The sequence below is a fragment of the Trichogramma pretiosum genome, unplaced genomic scaffold, assembly GCF_000599845.2.
Source record: "Trichogramma pretiosum strain Unisexual culture from Peru unplaced genomic scaffold, Tpre_2.0 scaffold46, whole genome shotgun sequence".
NCBI classification, from domain to species: Eukaryota; Metazoa; Arthropoda; class Insecta; order Hymenoptera; family Trichogrammatidae; genus Trichogramma; species Trichogramma pretiosum.
In genome coordinates this window covers 880,173-906,326 of record NW_019641609.1, presented here as the reverse complement: position 1 = coordinate 906,326, position 26,154 = coordinate 880,173, and the positions used below count along the sequence as shown (strand labels likewise).

Here is a 26,154-nt window from a genome sequence, read left to right as displayed (position 1 = left end):
TCAATTATTAAACACGTTGCCTTGAGGCATCACGACCCTTGAAATATTCTCGTTTCTTTTCCACTTTGTGCTTCTCAACATCTTTCTTCTTTTAAAAAATTCGGGACTATATGACGTACGCGCGCACACACACATACACAGGAGAGTTTTCTAGAATAAAAAAAGCCTCATTCATGAAGAATGAAGGTGAATTTCGTACTTCCGAGCTGGGAAATATACTTTTAGGATCAGACTCGCTCATATACATGCGTTTTAAAACGCGGACTGGGGAAAATTTCCCTCTCGGATAAGTATCTACGTTGGTGTGTGTTTTTTTTTCACTTCGTCGAGAAAAAAGTACAAGCGTCACAACTAAGAGACTGCAGGCAAGAGGGGTGAAAATCTGTTCTCTCCTTCTTTCTCTCTGCCGTGGGTTCGAATGTAAATAGCGTACGGAAATATTTTTGCAACACATATCCCATTTGTTGCGTAAAAAGTTCACCAGAGTTATTTATTTCTCTGTGTTTTTTTTGCCCTGCATGAAAGTGCGCAATGAGTCAGATGCATGAAAGCCCGGAATAGCCTTACAGCACGCCGCCCGTTTATATGCAGAAAAGATATATAAGAAGGCAATGAAGCATAAATAGAGGAGGGTTATACATGCCATTGCCAATCGCTGCAAAGGCTTGCGGCATATATTCACAAGCCAAAAGGAAAAGAGATACTACTACTACTACTATTACGTAGTGGGTAAAAAAATATCGAGGCAAAAGGGAAGAATTAGTCTCATAAATCTTGTCCTCGAAAGTGTACATGTACACGATAGAGCCCATGAATATTAGGCTTCGTCGCAAATTTTTCCGGATAAAACGAGAGCGAGAGAGAAGAGATATCAACACGGAATTGACCAATTCGCCTGTGTATGTTTACGTTCTGCTTTCGATGGAGATTTATATCGTCTGAGACGTACATAATGGCGAAGTATAAAAACAAAATTGATTAACTTTAGCGGTTTGTTTGTTTGACTAGCGTGTGTGTAAGTAAGTATCATCGATGACTAAGAGCGTAAACGTTAATAATTAAGAAAAATTATTACGAAGGCTATTAAAACTCGATACGCGAGACCGAGAGTCACGTGTCTCGTCACAGCGATAAAAGCAAATGGAATGAAAAAAAAATCATCATGCAAATTTTTTTATTATTATTACTATTATATCTCATGTTTAATGCATGAACCTGACAAACCAAACTATCTCACTCTCTCCATCTGTGGAGATGGATATTACCAAAAAAAAAAAAAAGAGAGAGAGAGAAGAAGTAGAAGACTGCGTGAAAGAAAAAGAGAGAGAAAGAGAGGCAGTAGAGGAGAGAAGAAGGAAGCTCGTTAGATGAACTTTTCACATGAGCATCCGTAAAGCGGCGGTGGCAAGTAGTAGTAGTAGGCACCAAGCTCTAGGCGACTAACGATTCCACACTTTAATGGTCCTAGTGAAATGGCTCTTATTTCGGAGCTCGCTCTCTGGGCCAGCCCTCGCATTTACTCTCTCTCCCGCACTGTGTAGTTTACGCGTGACGTGCGAGGCTCTTTAACTTCGTTTTTCTTTCTTCTTAGCCGAACGAATATGCACTTTTTCCTTGGTGTATCGAAGCATACGCTTACTCGATCCATCGCTCGTCGTCGTCGTTATAGGAGCTGCTGTTTTCATATTTATATAAAAAGGAAAAAAGCCGTAGAAGCTAGGGCTACGCCTGCTAATATCCTGCCCGAGAGATAACGAAGGCGTCATCGAGATAAGAGCTTCGAGCCGGCTAGAGGAGGAGAGAAGAGTGTCTTCTTGGGCAAAGTACGGAGCATGACGACGACGAAGGCATTGAGACGTTCTCTTTCTCTCTCTCTCTCTCTCTCGCGCTTGATGATGATGACAAAGACGCGATAGGGATAATAGCCGAGAGAGGAGCGTAATCGTGAGACAAGTAATAACAAAGAAATAAGGATCTAATCGAGCGGGAGATTGGCCTCGGCAAAATAGAGAGAGAGAGAGAGAGCTGAGTTTTTGCTCGGCACGAGAGCCAGCCGCTATATCGGGAGGACGGAAAATTAATACAGCGCAAAATCCAGTAGTTGCTGCGTACTCCCTTGTACAAAGGATGAATTCTAAACCACACACGAGTGAAAATTTCTTCCCTCTGCTGCTGCTGCTGCTGCTGCTCCTGCTGTACACGCTGGGCGCGATAAGCTCGGAGATATTCGTCCCTGGCGTCGAATGACCATTGGCAATTCTCATGCAGGAATCTCCGAGCTCTTCTACAAAGAGAGAGAGGGAGAGAGAAAGAGAACTTGAACGTGCCACGCCGAAGCAGAAAAAAAAAGCTCCAGAGCAGACTCTAGTATGATGATAATAATAATAATAAGCGATAAGAGCCGCACCAGGACGCGAAAGAAATAGGAAACGATAGCAATTGTATAAACGAAGCTCGAGTGCGTGTCTGCAGCAGCAGTAGCAGTAGTAGCGAGTACGAAAGCGTATGCATAGTACACTATGGGATTTTTATTTTCGCTCAAGCTGTCGCCACGTGCTGCTGCTACTATGGTATATACCGGCCGGCGCTCAGTAGCAGCAGTAAGGGATTATTTTTCCTTTCTCTCTTTGACTCTTTTGATTTTTTTTTTTTTAACGCGCTCGAGTTTTAACTTTCAATAATGTATAATGGCATTAGTCATGGGCCGCATGGCTAATTGCGCGCAAAGGGAAATTTCATTAAGCTCGTGCATAAATTGAGTATATCAAACTTGCTGCGTGTGTGTATTTGTATAACGTATAAACAGCTGCCGATGCGACGACGAGTCAAGCCCGATGCACCACGGCGTATATATATAAAACGTTCAGCTGGCCGCACGACCCTCTCTCGGCTGCAGCAGCGCAATATCTCTCCCTCGAGAGAGCGAGAGCGCAGAGCAGCGAGCCTCGTAATTTTTGGCAGCGTGTTCCTGATCACCTGCACGCACACGCCCGTCCACCCATCCGCGCGCACGACTGGATTCCTGTACATATAGCGCATAAACAACGTATACCCACATATGCACCTGTGTCGAGCCTGCACACGGATGCTGTTGCTACTGCTGCTATTTGCCTAGAGCTCTGTACGTGCGTGGCGCAGAGCAGGGTAGAGTATGCGGGAGAGACGAAGGACGTGGGGCCGACGCGAGACGCGCCGCAGCCGGCATGACGCCCGTCACACTCGTATATGCACACACACACACACAGACACACGTTGATCTATTCAGCTTTGCGCGCCTATTGTAATTCTCCGGATTCGGTGTATGTATAACACAGGCCTAGCGCCGATGTGTTCGGGGATTATATAGCATCTACATATCGAAGCTTACCTACTCGTTTATGCAAGCTAGCGTCTACTCCGACCTAAGGATTATTAAGTGGACTTCCCCAAAGGGTTTGAGCGAGCTGTATTATAGTCATACGTGTAAGCGACAAAGCCACTCGAACCATACACGAAATTCGATTCTATTAAAAAGAATCCGTACGCTCGCTCGTAAGTATAATGCTGTCGCTTATTCGTCGAAAGGAAAAAAAATCGAGCTTTGCAACTCTCCGACCGATGTATCTCCATATTTCTCTCTTCCGCGTGGAAGGACGAAGAATCGAGAATTCGTCGCACGTACTGTACGCCGCGCAGTCGTGCTCGCTCGCTATACGGTTAAGTATCTTTGCTGCCTTGCAGCAGCGCAAATAAGCTCTCCGAACTCCCGAGAATCCCCGGGGCGAATCCATGGCCCATTGCCGATGGATTAAGAGCGTTTATTCTGAGTCGAGGCTGCGATAAGTAGCTCGGCGATTTCAATATATTTCACCGATTCGAATCGAGCCTTTTCTCTCTCGAGCGCGCGTCACGAAAACTGTATCGAATTACTCTCTTTGGGCTAAAAGTCAACCGATCGGCTCGTATGTCACGGAGTCGAGCTCGTTGCTCGCGCGAAAGCACACGTGTTCACGCGTGCCGTATATATGCACTAAACGATTCGTGCGTTTAAAACTCGTGGAAGAAAAATATGCGCGCGAGGAGGAAGCGTCATCGCACACTCGACGATATAATTATCATATACAGAGCGCGGGTATAAACGCGATAAAGATCATTAACGCAGCCTTGACTGCCGCGAGATTTTTTAAACACGCGTAAATTGCGTCGTTATATCTATAATATAGCTCGGGTTGAAAAAAAGGGAAAACGTACAACGAGGGATGAAGAGCGAGAGAGAAAAAAGACACTTTTTCCCGCCCGTGCGGTAAAACGCAGCGTGATTGCAGCTCTCTGCGGTGCTTTTTTTGCAGACGTGGAGAGAGAGAGAGCGGCAGCAGCAGCAGTAGAAAAAAAATAAAAATAAAATGTTAAATGCGCGCACTCCCGGAAATCTAGCCGGATGCGTGTGTGCTTCATCGAAATTATAAAAGCTCTCTCGCTCCTTCTCTACTCGCTTTTTTCACGCGTTGCGGAGATAATTTGACGGCGGGGCTGCTGGGTGCGCTTTGTCGAAATATTCTGCCGCGCGCATTGTTACGTAGCAGCGTGTGCGCAAAAGTTACCTCGCTGCTGCTGCTGCCGCGCACAGCTGTAGCTATATAGCAGTAGCTACTATTTTTTTTTCAAGGTTCGTTACGCGTCGCGCCGGCTCGCTACACCGGTACTGTTGCGTTTGCTTTTTTTCATTCGTCTCATAACGGATGAGTAGAATATTGTTGCTCGCGCGAGAGGAAGTTATATAGCAGCAAAGGCTCGCAAGACCGCTGCAGCATCGACGTGAATGCATCGCAATCAACTGGCCAAAACGATGATCGCAAGCTCGAGGCTGCTTGCCCAGCCCCGCGCCTCGCGAATATAAATCATTAAGCTCGCCGAATATTCAATTTAGATCGTGTGTGGGAATTTCAACGGCGGCGCGGATATCGCGATAATTTCACGCTCGGTATGGAAAATTCGATCGCGCGCAAAAGTATAATAATACGAGCCCTCTCGCATGATTTATTATGCGCTGGCATCGGAAAAACAACGAGCATCCGATCTCTAATTTATATGTAAATTTCGGCTTATCCGTCGTCGTCGGTGGCGGCCTCGCTCGCGTCGGTCTCGTTTTCCCTAATTAACGCGTGTTCGTATCAAAACACAACGCGACGCAGCGCCAAAATAATGACTCAACTTAGCCGCAGCCACGTATCAAAGGGACAAATACGACACAACGAGGGTTTCGTCGTGCAGGCGTACGACGACACTATACAATATATATATATAGGCTTGATGCGGTTGTTCCGTATAGCACAGTGTAGTACGTCTCCTTGGCGACACGAGTGCAGCAACGACTGGGATAATAATGTCCTGCGCGAGCGCCTTGTTTGCTCTCCCAGAGAGAGAGAGAGAGAGAGACACGTCTATGCAGAGAATACGGTCGGGGCTGCTGCTGCATGGCGGTGGATCGCTGCTGCTAAACTGCCACTGCTGCAGTGCAGCGCACTATATATCGCAATCAAGCCGTACGCGATGTTTGCTCGGACGCGAGTGCGTATGCGCATTTGACAAACAAACTGACGCGTGTAAGTGTTTTTTGCCTCGATATACACGAGAGATAAATCTGTAAACGTACGTATTGATATTTATTACGACGCGCGTCGAGCTTTTCATCGTCGGCTCTCGGCTCGATTCGATTCGATTCGATCGACTGCGACGAGCTGCTGCACGAAAAACAAACATTATACACGATGCAGCGGCGTACGTGTACGCGTGTGATTTATGATGCAGCACGTACCGATGCGTATGAACCCGGATTATAATAATCGAGAGACACGAGGGGGTGGCGGCTGGGCTGCGTTATGTATATATAACATAGGCTGAAAAGCTGCTATTTACGCCAGGGGGATAATAACTCGTGTCGTTTACGTGTGTGTGTACGTGTGCTCATCATTATACACATTTTCCAATCTAATACGATACGCTTGCGAGACTCGAGCGTAATATACTATTGACCGTTTGTTTACGTTTTACGAGCAAATTAGTGTAGCAGGCTACGATACACGACGAGTTCGATCAACTCGCAAAGTGTATTTGAGAATATAATAACATCAATGATGAAACGACTAAATGTATAATATTACGAGACGTCGAGCTGTGCTCTAACTTACCGGCTGGCCCACGAGGCTCTGCCAAGTGAATTCGAGATCGTCGATCACCGCTGCCACGGGCACGACGAAATTCATCGCGTACGTGTTGATGATGCCGTCCCTCACGTAATACAGCTCAGCGTCCAATCCTAGACAGAAGGCGACATTAGAAAAAACAAATGAGCTAAACGATTTCCAAATTCCGTGAGCAACGTAATCGTGAAAATTCGTATCATTGGTGTATTTTTGTCTTTACAGTATATCATAATATGCATAAGTGGGACCTAGGGTGTAATTAAATGACGAGTGACGACGCAGAATTATGCTCATAAAAATATTATTAACATTGCTATTATTTATTCGATCGAGTTCCAAATATTAAAAGTGTATTTCTATTTACGGAGCCATAGGTCCTTTAACGATATATCCTTTAGGGCTGATTAAAATAAGGATCACAAGGACCACCATAAAAAGCACGCCCAATCCACAGATGCAAAGCCCTAACGTATAATCAGGACACTTTAAGGTTAAATACGTTATCGGGCGAACGATGCTGCGAAGTAAACAAAAAAAACGTACATATGAGAGTGATTCATGCGGTCTTCTTAACTTCCCAATTGTATCATCTTACCAAGCTGGCATCCAACCCATTAAGAACTGGTTCATACGGTCAGCCTGAAATAATTTTTCATCGATCATTTCAGGTTTTTTTATTTCTAGAAATCATTTGACTTGTATAATATTGTACTTTATTATTACCTCTTGTCGTTTGCGTTCTAGTCGTCGTGCCACTCGTTCGATTCTTAAAGCTTGGTGGACTTGGTCGTTTATAAATCGCCGGTTTTCGTCATTCTGCCTCTCATTTGTGATATTGGCTCGTCCTCGTTCGATTCCAACTGATATTCTTACCTCCTGAGCTCGTGGCTGAACCGTTATAGGTTTCCTCTCCACACTCGTCGATGGCTCTTCACTCATCGATCGATCCCATTGAGATGTCTCCTCGCTCATTGATTGATCCAAAAAGGATCTATCATCTTCACTCATCGATTCATTCAATAAAGGTATCTTATCGTCACTCGTCATTTTTCGGTCGAACAAAAAACAAAAATTAGGATACACGTAAGTTTATGATTGAATCGGCTGGTTCAATATCGTCCGCGATACTACCGGTTATCTAAAGTTTTTGATTTGACGTACGATCGAGTCAGCAGCACGTAAATATAGGTCACTGCTGCTGCGATGTTTACATCTTGTGTACAACAACTACGACGACGACGATGAGATTGGTCTTACATGCCTCATCGATCGTTAAATTTCAAACACGAATCAATACATTTTCTACTGGAAAAATGGCTCCGAATATATACTCCGAACATATCCTGGGGCTTTGAGCGCGCGAGCAATAAAGAGCGCAAAAGACAGGGTTATATGCCGCATTCGCAGCAACGAACGCTGCATGCAAAATAATTCAAGCCGAAAAACCTCGCCTCTCTCGTGCGCGCAAAATACACTGCTCACGCAAAGAGAATAAAGAAGCAAATAAAAAAAAAGAAGAGAGAGGAGTATCTAGCGCCAGACATACACGACCTACCCCATCCCTCTTGAAGCTCACGTGTAAAACCACCATACGTGGCTGGTTGTGTGTATTTGTATGTGTGTGTGCATCCGCAAGAAGAAGTCGGAAGCCAAATCTGCGGCGCAGGCTTCATTTCTCTCATCCATCTGCCTCGCGAACGAGCGAGGATAAGCCTATACCTCCCCGGGGATATTTGAATTTTCCCGCTCACCTGTATACTTATATACAAACACACACATACGATTCGAGGAATATAAGAAGATCCAGGGCGCACCTCGTCTTATTTCCTGTTTTTTCTTTTACCTCTTGCTCTCGCCCGGGCTTCGACTGATTTTATTTCGGTGATTGCGGCGAGATTTATCATCGAGGATTTAGCTGCAGCTTGGCTCGGGCAGATTTATGAAAGGCGCGCGGCATCAAGCGTTCGCGGCTCGAGAAAGAGAATCGTGCACGCGGGTAAGAAAAATCGATTTCGACCTTAGTTAACCGCACTACTGGTTGTCAGTTACAATTTTCCGTCGCCCTTTGATCCGATCTCGAATTTCTCAATTCTCTTGGTGCGCTGCGGCTCCCTTCGCAATTGGATTGTTATCTCGCATTAGAAAACAAATGCAGACTACATCATATAGGCAGCACAACCCGCCCCTCTCCCTTGAGATACACTTCGTTCTCGGGGCACGACTGCATCGAAAATGTTCTTCGCCGCACTCACTCACGCATTTTAATCCTCGTGCTTTCTCTCTCATATAATGCGTGCCTCTCTAATTAAGTAAGCATCGCAATGCGTGACAAAAGACGACGACGACGAGGAGACGAGCACGAGCTCCGTGAGCTGCGGATTCCTCGGCGCAGACACGATTCTCTACTTAGCAAAACGTGTACGCGAGGACCCTCTGCGATGTGGCGTATAGCAGCGCGAGACCATCTGCCAACTTTCCGTTATATTATCAACTGCGTGTAAATCCCTGCGGTGTGAGTATGTGTGTATGCGCGTGGTAGGCGAGTGAAAAGCTCGTACGCTGAGAATATGCACTTTTATATATCGAGAGGGGCCACAACGTTACGTACGATAAAATGAAAAGACAAATGGACGATGATGTATGGCTGCTGCTTTGCCATTCACGTCGTTGCGAATTATTCTCCACTGACTGTAGTTATGTGCTGGGCAAAATAAGTTCGTTATACTTTGGTTACACGTTGAAAACAGTGATTTTTTTTAATAATAAAGCATCGAAATACAAAAGTATGTAATAAAACGTTGATCCAAATTATGAACAATCTAGATTAATTTATAATGAGTTATTTAGATTTTTTAACAATATAGATCAATCTAGATTTGATAGTCTGGATTTTTATAATAATACAGACTACATTACGATCAATGCTTCGTCATCTGAACATACATTTTTTGATGTATGTAAAACACTGTTACCATCATAATGCCCATGAGAGTCATCCCTATCGTGATTAAGCCGACGTGGTACACAAACGTCCGTATCCTGTCGGCACCGACTTCTCTCCACCTGAAAAATGAACAATCATATATGAGTTTTATCATTGTATCGTTGAAAAATTATTAGCATCGAATGATTAATTTCAAATTACCAATTGATGAACTCGTCGAAAAAACTTAATTCATTATCCGGGCTCGTTCTTGTTATTGTTTCTTGAGATCTTGGTTCTTGATTCCTGGCTTCGTGGATCCTGGCTTCTTGGCTCCTGGTTTCTTGGCTCCTGACTTGGTTAATTAAAGATTTCTTTGCGTCATTTTCAATATCTAGATTGATAAGGTTTTGAACGGGCAAGAATTGACTCGGAGGAACGTGCACACTTGTCCCAGATTTATTTTTTTGCGCATGGTGATTGTACTTCATAATTTATGGATTTATCGATGACAACGAGGAGCGAAAATTTTTTTAGATATCGTCAGATATAACGGCTTGACATAAACGACGAAGTCGGAACTAATGTTTCGTAACGATATAGTGTGTACACAAGCTGTATACGGCTTGTTAGTTTGATTATTGACAACACTGTATATATCAAGTAGGAATATGTGTCAGAAGAAATAATTCTTATTAGGGCTAAATAATTTCTATTATAACTGATGACTGATCTAATTCGATTAATAAATAATTTTTCGTGAAAAATATTATTTGTACGAATATTATTTTGAATCTGACTTGGATTTGTATACTGAGTTTGTAAATACTCAAAACTGAATTAATTTCAAACTACACTCTGGTATTCTACTAACAATAACTGTCATTACAGTAATCTCAAGTTTTAAATTTTTCTCCTTGTAATTGAGTTTTCTAAGCAATGACTCTCCTTAAAATATAAATAGATCAAGAGCTAGCGTCCTTTTACATTCGCTTACGTCCTCAAAAAAGGGAAAAATTTTCATATCTTTACAAAATTTTATTTAACCACTGGAAAATGTACACATACATGCGTCTCGAGGAAAAAATTTCTCTCAAAGCAGCAGCACATACATGTACGTCTCTCGAGCACTAAGACGATGTGTACTACACGCTACTCACACTCGTGCACGCTAGCTAGAAATGCTTCAATAAAAAATATCAACTCATATAAGCAGCGGTACGGGAAAAAACTTTTGCGACTGTAAAATTCAATGTCACGTAAAATCATACTTTAGCTGAATTTAAGATTTTCTCCTTTTTCATATGTATGCAATTTCTTGTGTGCAGGAGAAAACTTGAGCGAGGGTTTGGGGATTGATGCACAAGGACGATAAAAAGTTTATGCCGCAGTAATTAATATGGATTGTCAAAGTGTGCAAGGGACCGAATCAAAATTCAAAGCTCGAAGAAACATTATATGGCTTTACAAGTCTCTATATGATGCACTATTTTCTGGGGCTATACACCACCAGCACGTCTCCCAAAAAATGTGTGTCTATATATGTGCGCGCAGGAGCTTCCTCTACGTGAATTTGTATATACCTATATATCGTAGAGAGGCAACACGAAACTCGCGCTAAAACATTCATGCCGCGTATAAGAGAGAGATTATGAGCCCTACGCAGTGGAAGCTCGCTTTCCTCTTCCCTCGAAGCATCGTTACGTGTGTTCGTGTGTGTATACGTACACTTTTTGCACCCCCGAAGAAGAAAAGTACCCGGTGAAACAGACAACGAGCAGCGCCACTCGTGCAATCGTTTATATTTGTTTTACAATTTAACTGCCCTCGGCCCTCTCGTTCGTTCTCTCAGTCTTTTTCGAGTGTGGCAATTGGATTTTCATATTTGATCGCGTGAAAATGACTGCGAATTTGCAGGCCATTCTCATTGGTTTTCGATTCGCGCGGCGTTGATGCAACCCGGCCGAAAAAGGGAGAGGCTTGATTTTAATCATCGAGCTTATATATACAACAGCGTTGATTGCAGAGTTGGAAATTACTTTTTCGTCGCATGTCTCGATCGTTTGTTAACAAACAAAGCAACTATATACTTTTCAAGTAAACAAAGTTAAAATCTAACCACGACGACGACGTGCAACGTCTCGCGTTCCGACACTTCACAAATCAAACAAACAACTCTTAAAAATCCATCAAAAACACCCTAACTCTCTCAGCAGCAGCACCCCATCGAATACACAGAACGCAGAGAGAAATAGAAAAAGAGAGAGAAAAAAATCAATTTCCGATTTGTCGGCGTACGTACGCGGCCAAATCTATGGAACAAAGAAAACAATCCGCTACACACTGCCTTGACGTATACTACTGGGGGCACGTTTATGTGTCCCCCAGTTCGGCGATATAACCGTAAAAACTCAATTAATATCGAATCTTTTAAAAATCCAGGGTTATAAATTTCTCGTCCGGATAAACCCTTGGATAAAGCCTCCTGCGTACGTTTCCTCTTTCTCTCTCTTCTCTGAAGGTAAACACATTACATAGAGAAGTTATATTCTCTGGTACTCCCGCGCGCAAGGATAGCATCGCAAGGAGAGCAAAGAGCTTGCAAGAGCTAGCTAGCATAGTTATGTTACATACACACACGAAGAGGAGAAGGAGTACTGCTGCTGCTGCTGCTGCTGCTGCCGGCGCAGAATTCAGCGGAGCGTGGAATGCAAACACACGTATCAAACGAGCTAGCTTCGGGTGAAATATATATATCGGTGCGGGGGGACGTGTTTTTGGTTTTTCACGATGCAACGCCACAGAGCCCGTAAATAACCTTCTCTATAACCACTTGTAGATTTTGCGCAGCTGCGAGCTGTGCGAACGCCGATCCCGTGCCGCCTACGAATGACGTTTTTTTTCGCGCACTTATTTCAGTGTAAATATCTTGTTTATAAGGTACGATTCACGAGCGTATTCAAGCAGCCGAGTGTGCATTACACTTCGAGTTGAGCAGCAGCTCGCGCGCATAAGCTTCGTTAGAGTGCGAACTCAAAGACACTATATGTACGCCTACACAAACTAAATGGAGCTTTTACTAGTTTACTTATCCCTCGGAGCAATCGAGTATACATCGAACTTGTATATCGAAATTGGCAAAAGCTGCTGCAGTATTATACACACACGAGTCGGAGGAGAAAAAAATTACGTTAGTCAACGTTAAAAGCTCTCGCCAGTCTAGACGCGCGTACGTATAAAATTATTATGTATATTCGTGCAAAAAACTTATATATTCTCGCGCGCGGCGCCTCGCTCGTGCACGCTTCACTTGATGTGTGTCAACATCAAAAGTAGCTTTCATCGCGCGCAGCTGGATTTCGCACTTGGAGTGCGCAGTGCATAGCATCACACGCGACATTGTGCGTACTACTACCACTACTACTACTACTGCTACTACACGTATGTACAGACTCGCACACGAGTGTTGTACATGTTATTCATAAAATGGCAAGAGTTGCGAGTATTTGCATACTCTTACATTTATGCGAAAAGAGAGAGAGCGAGAGTGAGCTTGTTTTTTTTTTGCAAAAAAAAAAGTTGTCTAGACTGCTCGGCTCGACGAAGTCAGTGTCACGCGTACGTTTTTTCGAAATGTAACTATAAATTTTCCACGGTAGCACACAGCACATGACTACAGCACACGGTCGAGAAATTTTACCGAAAACTTTTTCAATAAAAATCGTCCCTAATCGCTCATTGGAGAGCCGTTACTTATAAATACACAGAGACGTGTCTATACACAATTGCCTTGTCGAAGCTCGAGTCGAGTCAACACCCCACCCCCGATCAAACGTCGAACCAATATTCGGAGGATGGTATACAAAAATTCCTCTCTCGTCTGCTGCTGCTGCTGCAACGCATCCGTATCGAAGTGCGATCAACAAGGATGTTTGTCTTTAATTAAAGCAGCTCTCCTACTACTACTACCACCCCCGGACGACGACGACGAGCATCGCGCGTCTGTAATATTCGATCGATCTCCTCTCATATTTTACACAAGTACCTCGAGTCTCTCGGATTTAATTAGCCTCGAGGCGCAAGTTATGCGATTCCTTCGCGAAGGAGTGCGAATTCCCCGAGACTTTGGGATTTGCAATATGTGCAGGCGCTTGCAGCGACGACGATGATGCTTTTAACATTCGTAAAAATTGATGCTCCCGAGACGTTCAACTCTCGGCCTATACGCAGTCGACGAATTATGACGTTAATTGAATCGTTAATTAGATAATTAATTTTCAAGGAGTTTCGTGTACTGGGAAGAAAGTTCGAGAATACGAGGGACAAGTTTTCATTTTAAGCTATATGTACGCTGTCTTGTTGTGTGTGTGTATGTGTTATGTGTATTTGTCTGTCTGTTGGCCTGAAAATTCACAGACACAGCGAGGATCGCAAAGAGATGATGAAGAAATCTGAATAATTTAAATCTCGGAAAGTTTTGCCGAATGCTGAGCGACAACGACGGGCCAAATACCAAAGCCCACAGTGTGACAATAAACTCTCTGTTTGTATACATCGCTTTCGCGAGCCGTAACAATGATTCGTGCAAAACATAAAGCAGAAAAAATTGTACATGAATAAGCGAACGATGTACAATTTTAAATTTAATGAGTCGTCACCGAGCTGTTTTGTATTATTTATTATTCAGCCCACGAAGCGCTCGTTGAGTTCATTACACTTTTTTTGTCGGCTTCAATTCGCTGAATAAACGAATCGTCGTGTTTACAAACATCGCGTATTTACAATTACAGAAAACGCAAAAAAAATACAATTTTAAGGAGAAAGGGACTTTATTTTTTTATTACTCTCGCAACACATCTTCGTCGAAGCTTAAGCTCTTGTCTTAAGCTGCTAAAGAGTGTCTAAAATAAAAGCGACGAAACGAGAGCGAGAGAGAATCCGCTTCAATCCTTCGACTTACATGTCATACACATACATACAGTCAAACAGGAGATAAAAAAAGCTTTAATTGAAAAAAACGCGGGCGCTTTCAATTTGGATGGGAAATAAAGGAAAGGTAGATGCATTCAGCCCCTAATAGTAGCTGTCGTCGTCGTCGTCGTCGTCGTCGTGCGGCTGTGGTTTCTTCTCTCTTTTTTCCATGCTCATCAAGAATCGAAAGGACGTCGTTTTTTCTTCGATCATAATTACTCAAGGGACTGTCGGTTATACACGCTTCCTTTGGCCCCCCCCCCCCACGCGCGACAGAGAAAAATTAAAGAGCGAGCGACACGAGACGCGCGGGCGAGGATGTATATTCGCGCGACGATCGGAAGCGAGCTAACAGCGAGCCGCTAATTGTCCTATTGGCGGTTTGCTGTGACCGACGAGAGGAGAGAAAGGCACGCCGATCACGCGAGGGATTTGGCTCATTAGTGATTGCGGTGGCGACAATGCCTGCCTGAGCCGTAGTAACCTCCCGCGGTGGTGGCTAATAACTCGAGGTTTCTCGAGGTATCTGTAATAATACACATTCGCCGATGAATCGATCTCTTGCGTATGTACACCGATAATTGATATTTTTCATCGTTGATTGCTCGACTGAAGATATAATTGCATGTACGATAAATATTGAAAAAACCAATCCTGTGAAAAAATAGACAAAACTAAAACTTTCATTTCAGAGTAGTACAGGCCACTCGTGTGTATTATACATGCGGTAATAACGACAATAGCACACGGCTAGTCATAGGCACCGCCCATACTTTGCTGGACTCGCGTTTTCTAATCGTTACCGAATTCAATGACTCCGACGAGTCTATCTACGGAGAAAGCAACATAGACTGTACAACGTTACAAAGACGTTGTAACTCCAAATGCGTCGTTTGATTGAGTAACCAGCACAAACGTGTAACGAGTAAAAAACGCAAGAGTGACGAACATACATGACGCTACAAAGATGTTACGCCTGGAGTAACTCAAGTTCAAATTAAGCCCCGATCCATTAATGACAATACAGCATGTACGAACAGGAGCAGCAGCAGCTCGTCTTTGCGTTCCGCTCAACGTCGTATATGTATGCGCATACATGTATGCATAAGTGAGTACTACCTCGTAGCTCTCGGCGGCGGCGGCGGTGCTTTGGAATCGAGCTCGATGAAAGGAAGAGACGGGGGGTGGCGGAGGGATTAGGTGCATAAACGCAGCGCAGATGAGATTGCAAGCTCCTGCCTGCCTGCCGATGCGCCTCAAGACGTTTATTAATTTTCTTGAGAGCTGCGTACACACGAGACTCGAGCCGCGAAGAATATTTTTTTTTTTAATTTTATATTTTTTCATTCAACGAACGATTAAATTATTTCAAGTGGCCCGAACGGCGTAGACGACCTGCTATTAAGCGTTAAGATTTTTTTTTTAATAAAAGCTTCGAAATATGTAGATTCGTAAGAGAGGCAGAGGCGCAAAATCGATTCGATGTCCATCGAGGCCGTTATATGAAACAAAAAATAAAACGAAAACATCGTCCATAACGGAGAAAGAGAGTAAACGTTCGCCTTTACAACGTGAAATTTACGGATCGCGAGCGAGGCCTATACAGTCTATCGCCGCATTATATGTACATGCGGTATAATAATACGCGCGTAACCATAAACGAAAAAATCTGCCCGCGCCCTGCGGCAGCCGCCGCCAGTTTTGCCTTTGATCCTGTACATATACAAGCGCCGAAGCTGCTGCGCCGCTCGTGGGCGGCGGCAGGTCACTTTCGCAATTTACCGCGAGAGTATCATCATGAGTAGTACTCGATTCCCATTTGCTATACGCACTGCTACCACATACGCTATCTCTTTCGCTCCCTCGTGTCTAGTGCACATACCGATGCTTTTTTTTCCTCGAGGGGCTCGCTGTTATTGTACGTATACCACTTTTCATAACCCCCCTTTTTTGTAACGTACGCACCGTACGTACACGTGAGCTTTCTCGCACCGGTGCTTTTTTCTTTCTCTTTTTTTTTTCTCAACAAAACTCGACACCAGAATCTTTTCCCTTTATTTTCATTTGCCTTTGGAATCTTTTTTTCTCGTAAGCTTCAGTAGAGACGGATCATTATATCGTAGAAGCATAATGTCCAGCTTTGAGTGTAAAAACTCGTTAAGTTCTCTGAAAATGCCATTTTATATTTTTTTTTCTGCCAATGGCGCGCGCGTGTGTACTATCATGCAAACGACTCTTATCTATGAAAAGTGCCTATGTACATGCGATATTCCGCAGTTGCGAAGTATCGGAGCTTTGCCATCTCTCTCGTACACACGCACACACATGCATAAAGTGCCGCAGTGATCTTTATCCGCGTCGGAATCAAACGGCATTCGAAATGAAATATTGGCCGTATGAGCGCGTCAAGTTTTTTTTTCTCCGCGTATATCGTACATATAGTCGCTCATAAACCATACGTCTCTTTTGCAGGTGAACACAGACACTCACACGCGAGAAAAGGAGAAAAGTCATGCCATTCCTTTTTCCCAGGAGCGCGCGCGAGTTATATTCAAATTGAAGATATGCGCCAAGCTATGTGAAATATGTAGGCTTTTTCATAGCAGACGCGCGAGCGGCGCAGACGTACATCATCGGTCTTACGAGAAGATATTGGAGCGAGTAAATATAGGCTCAACGTTTCTTTTTCAACTTGATTTCATTTAATAATCCGGAGCACTGATTGTAAAAAACATACTGTGCAAAGTTTGGACAAGTGTTTTTCAGCTGCGTCCATATTTTTCGATGTAGCATAGCGTATGGCTTATGAAGAATTCGAATAACCTATATCGTATTACACACATATTTGCTGTCTCAGTTTGTCAATTAAAAACTTCAGACTGATTAGCTTATATAAAAATCGATCGATTGAAGTTTACTGAAAATAAAAACATTGACTTCCACTAAATCAGAATATGTGACGCGTCAATGTAGGAACACACGTTGCTTATATTTATAAACAAAAAAATATCTATACGTTTTCGTCAACTGATGCAATGTTGTTTTTTGCAACACGCTCTCGAGTATAAAAAAAATGAGCTTAAATCTATACACGCATTTATCTCGGCCTTATGAAGCTTATGGACTGATCGATGAAATTCGCCGTCTTGTTGACGATGTTCTCGTTGAAGCCGATACTGTTCCAGAAGTACTTTTGGCCCATGTTCCAGGCTGCCTTCATTCGGTAATCGTTGGCCCCGTGCACGAACAAAAAGTCCAGGAACGGCGATTTGCCGTCGACAGGCAGCCACTTCGGCCCGAAATCTGGAGCACTGCGTAGAGAGCGTTTATGTAATAATGTGTTTATACTTTTTGAGAAACCCAGGTAGAAATGCTCAATGTTAATATTGGCTTAATTATGAAAACCTGACCATTAAAAATTAAAAAAAAAATGTTAACAATATGAAGGGGATTATAATTGACCTAAAAATAACTATTTAACTTTTTCTAGATTTTAGACCAGTTTGGAACCACTCCAAATACGATAATGCTACTTTAAGTATTCATCACTAGATAGCGAGTAACTTTAAATCCGTAAATCTGTAGGTGGCAAAGTGCACATAACTGTATAAGTCATAGCACAGTTTTAAAATAATTCAAGGAATGATATGTAATATACGTTCAGTTCTAGTGGTCCTTTTACCTCAAATGAAACTTTTTTGTTGACTAAAAACTAGCCACAAAATATCGAGCATTTCTACCGAGAAAAGGAAAGAAAAAATTACCCGGTACGAGCCACCGAGAGCCACATCTGCATCATCTGCTTGTGCATGTCGAAGTCTCGGTCGGTCTTCGCGGGCTTGATCATTTGGTTGCCGAGAACGAGCATCACGTCGTCGGTGTGGCAGACGCCCAGATTCACCCTGGACTTGGTCAGTGCGTGCGAGGTGCTGTCCATGCCGCGATAATTGTAATAGTACAGCCAGACCGGGGCTCTGTTGGCCCTCGCCTGGGCTCTCGCGGCCAACTCGGCGCTCGTCGTGAACATCCTGTCGCCCACCATGTGAATCAACGAGCGCACGTTGCTCTTGTCGATCGGCTCGTTCAGAAAGTAATGTTCCCTTATTCGCTTGGCTACGACGGCTTTGCGCTCCTCGGCCACGGTGAAATCGTAGTCGAGCAGGTGCGGCGCCAGGCCGGCCCAGTCGTCGTTCAGCTGCTTGAGAGCCGTCTCGTTGAAGGCGAACTCGCCGACCGTGAAGATTCCCTCCTCGCTGACGACTCCGGTCAACCAGGGTACGTCGTAGACGTCGCCGCTGTCGAGAATGTCGATGGGTTGACGGTCTATGAAGGCCGTTTTCGAGGGTTTCTCTACCACGGGTGCGAATGGCGCGGGCTCGTGCAGATTCCACGGCTAAAATAATTAACGACCAATCAATCGATTGCGAAAGATCTTGCTATTACGTAATCGAATATACCATCAAACTCGTCTGCAAGTCCGCCAAGAAGTAAGCTGGTTTCTCTTTGAGGCAGGAAATCATGCTGGTCGAATTGTCCGTCGGACACTTGACGAGTCTCGCGATGGCCTTGGCCTTTTCGCTGGAATTTTTCGCCATGGCCCAAGGATTGAGCGCCGTGCCGCTGAACGACATGCCGGCGTGAAACAGTCCTCTCGCCTGCTTCGACAAGTAATGATAATGAACGCTCGACGCGCCCGAACTCACTCCCACGAGGGTGACTCTGTTGGGGTCGCCGCCGAAGAATCTGATGTTGGCGTGTATCCACTTGAGGGCCAGCACCTGATCCTTCAGGCCCATGTTACCGGGCACCACCTCGTCCTCGGTGCTCAAGAAGCCCAGCATGCCCACTCGGTAGGCCACGGCGACGAAGATAACGCCGTGATCCATCAGGTAATCCTGCTCGTTGCCCTCAAGGGTGCTGAACTGAAAGACGCCGCCGTGCAGGTAGACCAGGGTCGGCATCAGGCCCCAGCTCTTCCTCTGCGGCACGTAGACGTTCAGGTAGAGGCAGTCCTCGCCGCCCTTGATGAAGTCCCCCGAGGGCGTCATGTAGCGTTGGTGGCCGATGCAGGCCTGGCCGCGCTCCGTCGCCTTCAGCTCCTTTCGCCAGAGACTCGTTGGCACCGGTGGCTAAATCGTCACGCGCAATTAATACCTAGCTCTCTCTCTCTCTGTAATCGATTAATTTTTTTTTCATTTCGAGACACCCGCAAATTACACACGTACTTCGAAGCGTCGATCGCCCGTCGGTGGCAGGGCGTAGGGTATGCCCTCGTAAGCCTCGTAAGGCTCGCCGATGAAGGACTGTCTGATGTGGCCGACGATCCTGCCATTCTGAGTGGTGACCTGCGGCGAGGGCGTCAAGGCCCGGGCGAAGTCCGCGTCCGAGACGCAAACGACGACGGCTAGCAGAGTCGGCAGCAGCAACATGACTTTAAGCACAAACTGCGCTCATCGGTTTGCCGCTGCATCTCGGAAGTGCAGCGACGCACGACATCGCGCGTCGCGTTATTGGTAAACACACGCAGAAAATAAAAGTCTCGTTTGTCTTTGAGCAATGTTTTTCACCTGACACAACCGCGCACGTAACATCTCGATGCGTGGCTTAACGTTCCGTTAATGCACAAATAACGCTTACGTATGTCAAGGGGGACTTTATAGGTTCTTCTTTCGACCTGACACTTGTAGAAACAACGAGAGAGAGCAGCCCGTAGCTTTCTGTATCCTGTTCGCTTCCGGTAAAAAACATGAAGCGCAGATTTACCGAATCAACGCAGTTTCAGGGAAAAAACAAAATTGCAGAACTGATAAGGAAAGAATTTGCGGTAAATCTCATCAAAATAATTGCCAATCGAGCGGCAACAGCACATTCGATTATTATTTTCGTTTGTTTTTTTTTGTTATTTTGCGTACAAACGAGTACACGATATCAATTCACTACTGCAACTCCTCTACCTCCTTCTTCTCCCCGCCGGAGAAAACGAATCGTTTTCTGGCTTTTCATCCTCGTGGCTCCGTGTGACGCCCGTTGTCACACGGCCGCGTGCGAGTATACTATTACAACTCTCGCTCGCTTCGTCTGTCACTCTCTCGCAGACGTTTTAATGACGTAGTATCTATATGCAGTAGTATTATAGCAGAAGATCAAAACCATTTACACTGAGCGCGGATGTCGCCGCCAACTCAACGGAACGTTTGAAAGGATTTGTTGGATCGCTTCGATAGGGTAACTATATTCGATATGGGATTAAAGTCGTAGTAGTAGTTGTAGAGTGTCTGTAATTATATTGATCTCGAGCCGTCATTATCCGCGTCGTAATTATTGCTCGGAATATTTTGCAGGCTGTACAAAGTATATAAAAATAATCATTCGTTTCATTTTTCGTTTGACTGAATCATAGCCGCGTGGATTTTATTCCTCGATTTTCATCAAAGTCAGTGCTGTTCCAGAACAGACGTTCGCCGAAATGCAGCCACGCTCTGTGACCGATATCCGACGAAGTTATGTAGAGGTAATTGAGCTCTGTGATGCCCCGATCCACCTTTATCCATTCGTTCCAGTTAGATCTTGCACCGATAATCGGCGTTCTGTAAATGCAGATTGTTTCCATGTAAACGAATTATAAAAAATGACGTGCTCGAGTGCTGCAGCGATGTTGAATTATTATGCACTAACCCGTCATGCGCCAAGGACGACCACATGTCGAGCAATCTGTCGTGTATGTACTTGTCTCGCTCCGTGGCAAATGGATCTATTTTCGGGTGTGCCACCACACGGTGGTAGTCGTCTCCCGTATCCGGTCCTTTGATGAAAAACTCGGCGTTATTAAAAAAAATAATAATAATCTTCACCTCATCGTTTTTTTCCAAAAATTTTCTCACCGAGTGCCTCATCGAGTATCTCCGTATACATGACGTGTTCGTAGGGTTGAAGTTCCCATTGCAGCGTGAAACTCGACGGCGATTTGTGCTCGTAACTGTAAAAGTACACTTCGCTGCCCGTCTTGGACTGCAGCTTGGCCACTTTGAGGGCGTCGTAGGCGAACATACGATCCCGGTACATTTGCAGCATCTCGGGAAATTGGTACTTGATGATCTCGTAGCCGTACGCGTAATGATTCCATATCGGCCACGCCGTGGGAGCTTGAAGCTCGTAAGGGATCGTGCCCTCGAACTCGAACATCTGCACGGCGAATTTGCCTCAATTTTCTCTGAGATCCTTCAAATCTGTAGGGCTCTTCAACAATTCTAAATACGAATTTTGAAGCAAAATTTTAGCGAGAAAGAAATCGAATTGAAATGTGTGTTGTTATGTATGGCAATTGTAGGAATGTCGAACCCTTTATATTGCTCAATCCGTCGTGCGTCGTGACCCCTGTGACCCACGTCACTCCGAGAGTTTTCCCCTCCTTGATCAGGTCCACCGGGTGTTTCGAGAGGAACCGGTCCTTCGACCATTTTGTTTCAACTACTGGACCAAAAGGCACCACTGGAAACCAAGGGAATGTTTGCAAATTTGTTTCGCGATAAAATACACGCCGCGGCATAGCCAAGATTATATCGCACTATTGAAATTCTCGATGTGTACCTGATAAAAAGCTTGAGCGTAGGCCACCTTCTCGGCTGGAAGTGTCTTCGTACACTTCACCAAATCCGCTACCTCCATACCGTCACTACCGTACTCTAAATAACGAGCGATTTCTATCAATTTCTCCCGCGTATATTCGGTCTGCGCCCATAGCAATTGAGGGCCGTGCCCGAGGCCAAGATCCCCGGCTCAAGGGTGACAGCATGTGCAGGTGAACGCTGGCCCCGCCGGCGTCGACGCCGGTCAGCGTGACGCGGCCGGGATCACCGCCGAAGTCGCGGATGTTGTCGCGAACCCAGCGCAGAGCCATCGACTGATCCTTGAGGCCTATGTTGCCGGGCACGACGTGGTCGCGGGAGCTGAGAAAGCCGAGAACGCCGAGGCGATAGTTGACGGACACGTAGACGACGTCGCGATCGATCAGGTACTTGGCCTCGTCCGGGTTCACGCTGCCGTTGGAGAAGAAACCGCCGTGAATGTGGAACATCACCGGGAGATCTCGTGCACCAGCTGGAGTGTAGATGTGCAGATACAGGCAGTCTTCCGTGCCCGATCCCGATCGACTCAGGGCCGGGGTGAGGTTTTCCGTCGCCACCCGCTACCGAACCGTCCACGGGCTTGAGTCCGAACGGCCAGCATTTTTTGCCCGAACGCCCAGTACTCCCTGTCTTTATGTGAGTACGGTGCCGACGACTTCTTCATACTTGGTGGTGACCTTTGGCTGTGCCACGACAGATGCCGTGCCGCTGCTACTGCTGCAAAGGTTGACTACGAAAAAACTGGCCAAAAGAGCCGCTGCCAACGAGCTCGGCGACGACATTTCGACTCTTGTCTAAAATTAGGCTCACGCATTATTTATAGAAAGATAGAGATGTTGTCAAGTATTGTTTTGTCAAGTTAATCTCGAAAGTTTCTGGTCCGTTGCACATTGTCCACGCCGTTGATTGAACTGTCAACAATATGCGTTAAAATTTTATCGGGTCAATGTAGCGAAGATAAATCGCTGCTGCTTCTGCTGCTGCTGACAACAACCCGTGTGTGCCACACGAGTTGATAATTAGTACGCTCGAAAATCAGCTGACTCGAGATATGATGCACACTTGGGGCGACAGCTTTGCACGTGCATGAATACATGCTATATTCTGAAACGTCGTCCTCGCTGAATTTGGTCATTGAGAAAGTCCTCCTTCTTCTTCTCTCTCGTTCTCGTCGATATATTGCGCGTGTCTGGCTTTTCTTGCCAAGTTTTCCTTATCTCCGACGTCGAAATATATGTATAAGCTGCGCGCACAGTCAGACGTCGTCGTCGCACTCCGCAACACTCGGTGTGCACCTACACCGGCCAATTCAGTATACGCCCCGCGTCAAACGTCACACAGCCTAGCGAGAAAACAAGAGGTGCCGAGAGACGCTACGACGACGAGTAGAGAGCAGTATGTATGCGAGCTTGCAGAGGCTCTTGACTCTCTGCATGGAAATTTCCCGCGTCAACACTCGTCGCGTACAGCGCGCGGGAGCACAGCTTCTCGTACACAGCCTTCTCTCCTTGCGGGCATATAACTTTACAAGCAGCAGCGGGGAGGAAAAGGTGCAGAAAAGAGTGTGTATACACACACACACACGCGCGTACGAGTCGAGTCGAGCTCGAGAGATATACAAGAAATAGCAGTGATGCTGCTGCTACTGCTGTTTGAAGATTATATTTGTTGCTCTCTCTGGCAATTTGTATACGGGGGAACGCCGTCGTTCTTATATACATGTATTCGTATGCGCGTGGGCGAATTGACGTTTGACACACAAAAACGAGCTTGTTTTGCGTAGTCGCTCGTTGAGGGTGCGGAGAGAAGAGCGACATGATACGCATATATGCGCCCCGGTATATAAAATCGATTTCACTTTTTACTCTTTTTTTGTGCATAATTTTTAGTTCGCGAAGCAAAATTTCTAATGCACAAGCGAGCGATGAAAAAAAGGAACACGTCCAAGTTTCTAACTCGGATTGGATATTCATTCATTTCGTCGCGAGTTATACAGCACACACTAGGCAATATATTATTGGATTACTTCGGTGCGCTATCGTCGTCGTCGTCGTCGTGCGTTCACGTACGCATGTACACACGTATATATTTAGGTGCACTTTGCTCCAATTTGATGTTATTTCCCGCGAGATAGAGAGAGAGAGCGAGTGAGAGCGTGAATCTCGAGCGAGGTAGAGCAGAATTTTTCTGTATTTAATGCGGTTTGTGCTGTGTGCGACGTCGAGCATGTACGCACACGTATGTATGCTCGTTCGCAAATGCGCAGCAAATAAAGAAATAGAAAAAAATAGCTAAAGGATTTACTCGATAACATACGAATGAGGAGCCCTAAAAGCCTAAGGTTAATCGAATACCGCCGCACACGTCTCTGGCTGCACGATTTAAATGTGATACCACATATACTTTCGCGATTGGATACATAAAATTCTTTCGACTCGATGGACATTATTTCGTTGTCAAAGAGGAGGAAGCGTCATCGATACTCCTCGGAAACATGACGCGGAATAATAATTAATCGAGCTTGAACATCCCCGACGCAGTCTGAGCCATGCGTGCAGCTGCACCGCAATTCCCTCGGTACGACTTTTGTCTCTCTTGTGTATATGCGTACCAGTTCAGTGCCCCGCAACGAAATTAAAAATCAATTCCGCTACTTTTACCAAACGCATGTATTTCTCGCCTTCTCGCTAACTTATCTTATACATATTTGGCATGGTGCGGTATATGAATAGGTTATTACTCTGCTGCCGCTGGCGAAAGCATCGATATTTCACTGGATTCCTCGCCTTCTTTTAAGAGGATAGAGAGGATATTTTTCTCTAAGAAGGAGGAGACTGCGTGATTTACACCTGATTTACCTATAGAGTCTGGCGAGCCTTAGCATATAAAGAGACGTTAGAACAAAAAATATTGTCGAGAATTTTTCTCCGTTATACTGGTTTAGCCCTCGCGATGATTATAAAATTTTTGATATTTTCCAGGCTAACAATGTGAAAAAATCTTCTACGTATCAATGCTGAATTCGGAACGAATTAAATCCAGCGTACATAATCTCTCGAGACCGCAAAGTACCCTGACGATCGTCACCCAGTATTATGCAATGGCCGCGTCCAGAGAAAAAGTTTCTTCCTTTGATACCGCTCGCTCCCCCGGTGCAGAGCTCGCCATAGTACTCATTAGTTTTAATTCGCGCGCGTTAGCCACGTTGTCCAGAGAGAGAGAGAGAGAGTGAGAGCACCGAACGCATTTCTTTGTGTAATCTCTCTCTCTCTCTCTCCAGCCACTACGGCGCGTCGACTATCTCTATTTTTTAAATAGCTCCTCGCGCGCGCGTGTAAAACCATTACAAGCGGACCGGGCAATCCAAGTAAAGTGACTTTCGAGCTGCTCCCGGTGAAAAAATAACCCCCTTTTAAAACTTCTTTTACGCGCGCGCACGGCCGTGTGGATATGTTCCTCGTTTCCTTTTTTTTTGTATGCCAGCCTGGCGATTCTAGTTGCGCTAACGTTTTAATTCTTCGCTTCGATGCCACTGTCTATCTTATAAACCTTTTTTTCTTTGCTTTTTTTTCAAAGGTAGTATAGATATTTATACGAAACTTGAGCGCGCGAGCTTATACGAAAAAGTTCCCAATGGATCGATAGCTAGGAATTACAGGTATATATGCGCGAAGCAGCAGCAGCAGCCAGCCGGGGTGCAGAGGGTCTCTTCTTCGCTCGCAGGCGGGGACTTTTATAAATTGCCGAACTTGTGTCCTATGGACTTTTGGTCTTATTGTGTGCTCAAAGAGAGAGAGAGAAGTTTTCCTTTTTTTACCCCCTCTCATGGCTGTACGCGCGCCAAGTTGATCGGCTAGGGTTTTTCGCCTTCGAGAATTTACGATTTTTCCGGGAACTAGAACAGTACTTGCTTACCATAAAACTTTCGTCGAGATTCAAAATCGGGCTTAATGAAATTCCGCATTCCGCCGAAAGAAGAAGTAAGAGTGGATCATTGCTTTAAAGAGGACAGACGAAGAAAAAAAGTCGTTTTAGCTGCTTCGCCACGCGTGTTTTCATTAACGCTGCAAACGAGCGAATCATATTGTTTTAAATTAGCTCTTTGGAAGAGCCCAAAAACGCAATCACCGGCCGCGAAACAAATTCATAGCAATGATAACGTCCTCCCTGTGTCTCTCTATTTTTCTTATATACCCATTGCTGGGCACGAGCGAGCGTCTGCTGTAATTGCCTCAAACAAACGGTTTCTGTACGGCCTCCCGCAGCAAGTGGCTTATACGTACTGCGCTATTATAGCCGAAAAAGACATTTAAGGAAGATGTTACGACGTAGCCAAGTGCCGCTGCTGCTGCTGCTGCTTCTGCACAAGGCTGCAAGGCCATCTGGTCGCGCGCCCGCTTAAATTGCCCTGTTGTATACGTATAACCTTATCTTTGAGGCAACTGTGCCGCGC

General features: G+C 45.1%; 3 protein-coding genes across 3 annotated transcripts in view; all 3 read right to left on the bottom strand.

Moving 5' to 3' along the window:
• Positions 1-26,154, bottom strand: part of LOC106654493 (tyrosine-protein kinase Drl-like) — a 75,887-nt gene that overhangs the window by 48,863 nt on the left and 870 nt on the right. Inside the window, exon 2 of the mRNA XM_014374412.2 lies at positions 6,168-6,295. Within this exon, the coding sequence (XP_014229898.1) occupies positions 6,168-6,295 (128 nt within the window). The remainder of the gene's footprint in view (positions 1-6,167; positions 6,296-26,154) is intronic.
• LOC106654861 lies at positions 6,467-7,423 on the bottom strand. Its single transcript, XM_014374945.1, has 3 exons — positions 6,906-7,423; positions 6,778-6,821; positions 6,467-6,699 (listed from the first exon to the last, which is right to left on the bottom strand). Exons 1-3 carry the CDS (start codon positions 7,227-7,229, stop codon positions 6,543-6,545), a joined length of 525 nt encoding a protein of 174 aa, XP_014230431.1. The 5' UTR covers positions 7,230-7,423; the 3' UTR covers positions 6,467-6,542.
• LOC106654862 lies at positions 8,913-9,843 on the bottom strand. The gene is made up of 2 exons (XM_014374946.2): positions 9,328-9,843; positions 8,913-9,245 (listed from the first exon to the last, which is right to left on the bottom strand). Exons 1-2 carry the CDS (start codon positions 9,594-9,596, stop codon positions 9,101-9,103), a joined length of 414 nt encoding a protein of 137 aa, XP_014230432.1. The 5' UTR covers positions 9,597-9,843; the 3' UTR covers positions 8,913-9,100.

Excerpts from the sequence above, each read along its gene's own strand:
- LOC106654861 (XM_014374945.1), bottom strand. The coding sequence starts at position 7,229 with ATGACGAGTGACGATAAGATACCTTTATTGAATGAATCGATGAGTGAA. Across the intron at positions 6,822-6,905 it reads TAGAACGCAAACGACAAGAG|GCTGACCGTATGAACCAGTT; the intron begins GTAATAATAAAG and ends AAATTATTTCAG. Across the intron at positions 6,700-6,777 it reads ATGGGTTGGATGCCAGCTTG|CATCGTTCGCCCGATAACGT; the intron begins GTAAGATGATAC and ends TTTACTTCGCAG.
- LOC106654862 (XM_014374946.2), bottom strand. The coding sequence starts at position 9,596 with ATGAAGTACAATCACCATGCGCAAAAAAATAAATCTGGGACAAGTGTG. Across the intron at positions 9,246-9,327 it reads TTCGACGAGTTCATCAATTG|GTGGAGAGAAGTCGGTGCCG; the intron begins GTAATTTGAAAT and ends TTCATTTTTCAG.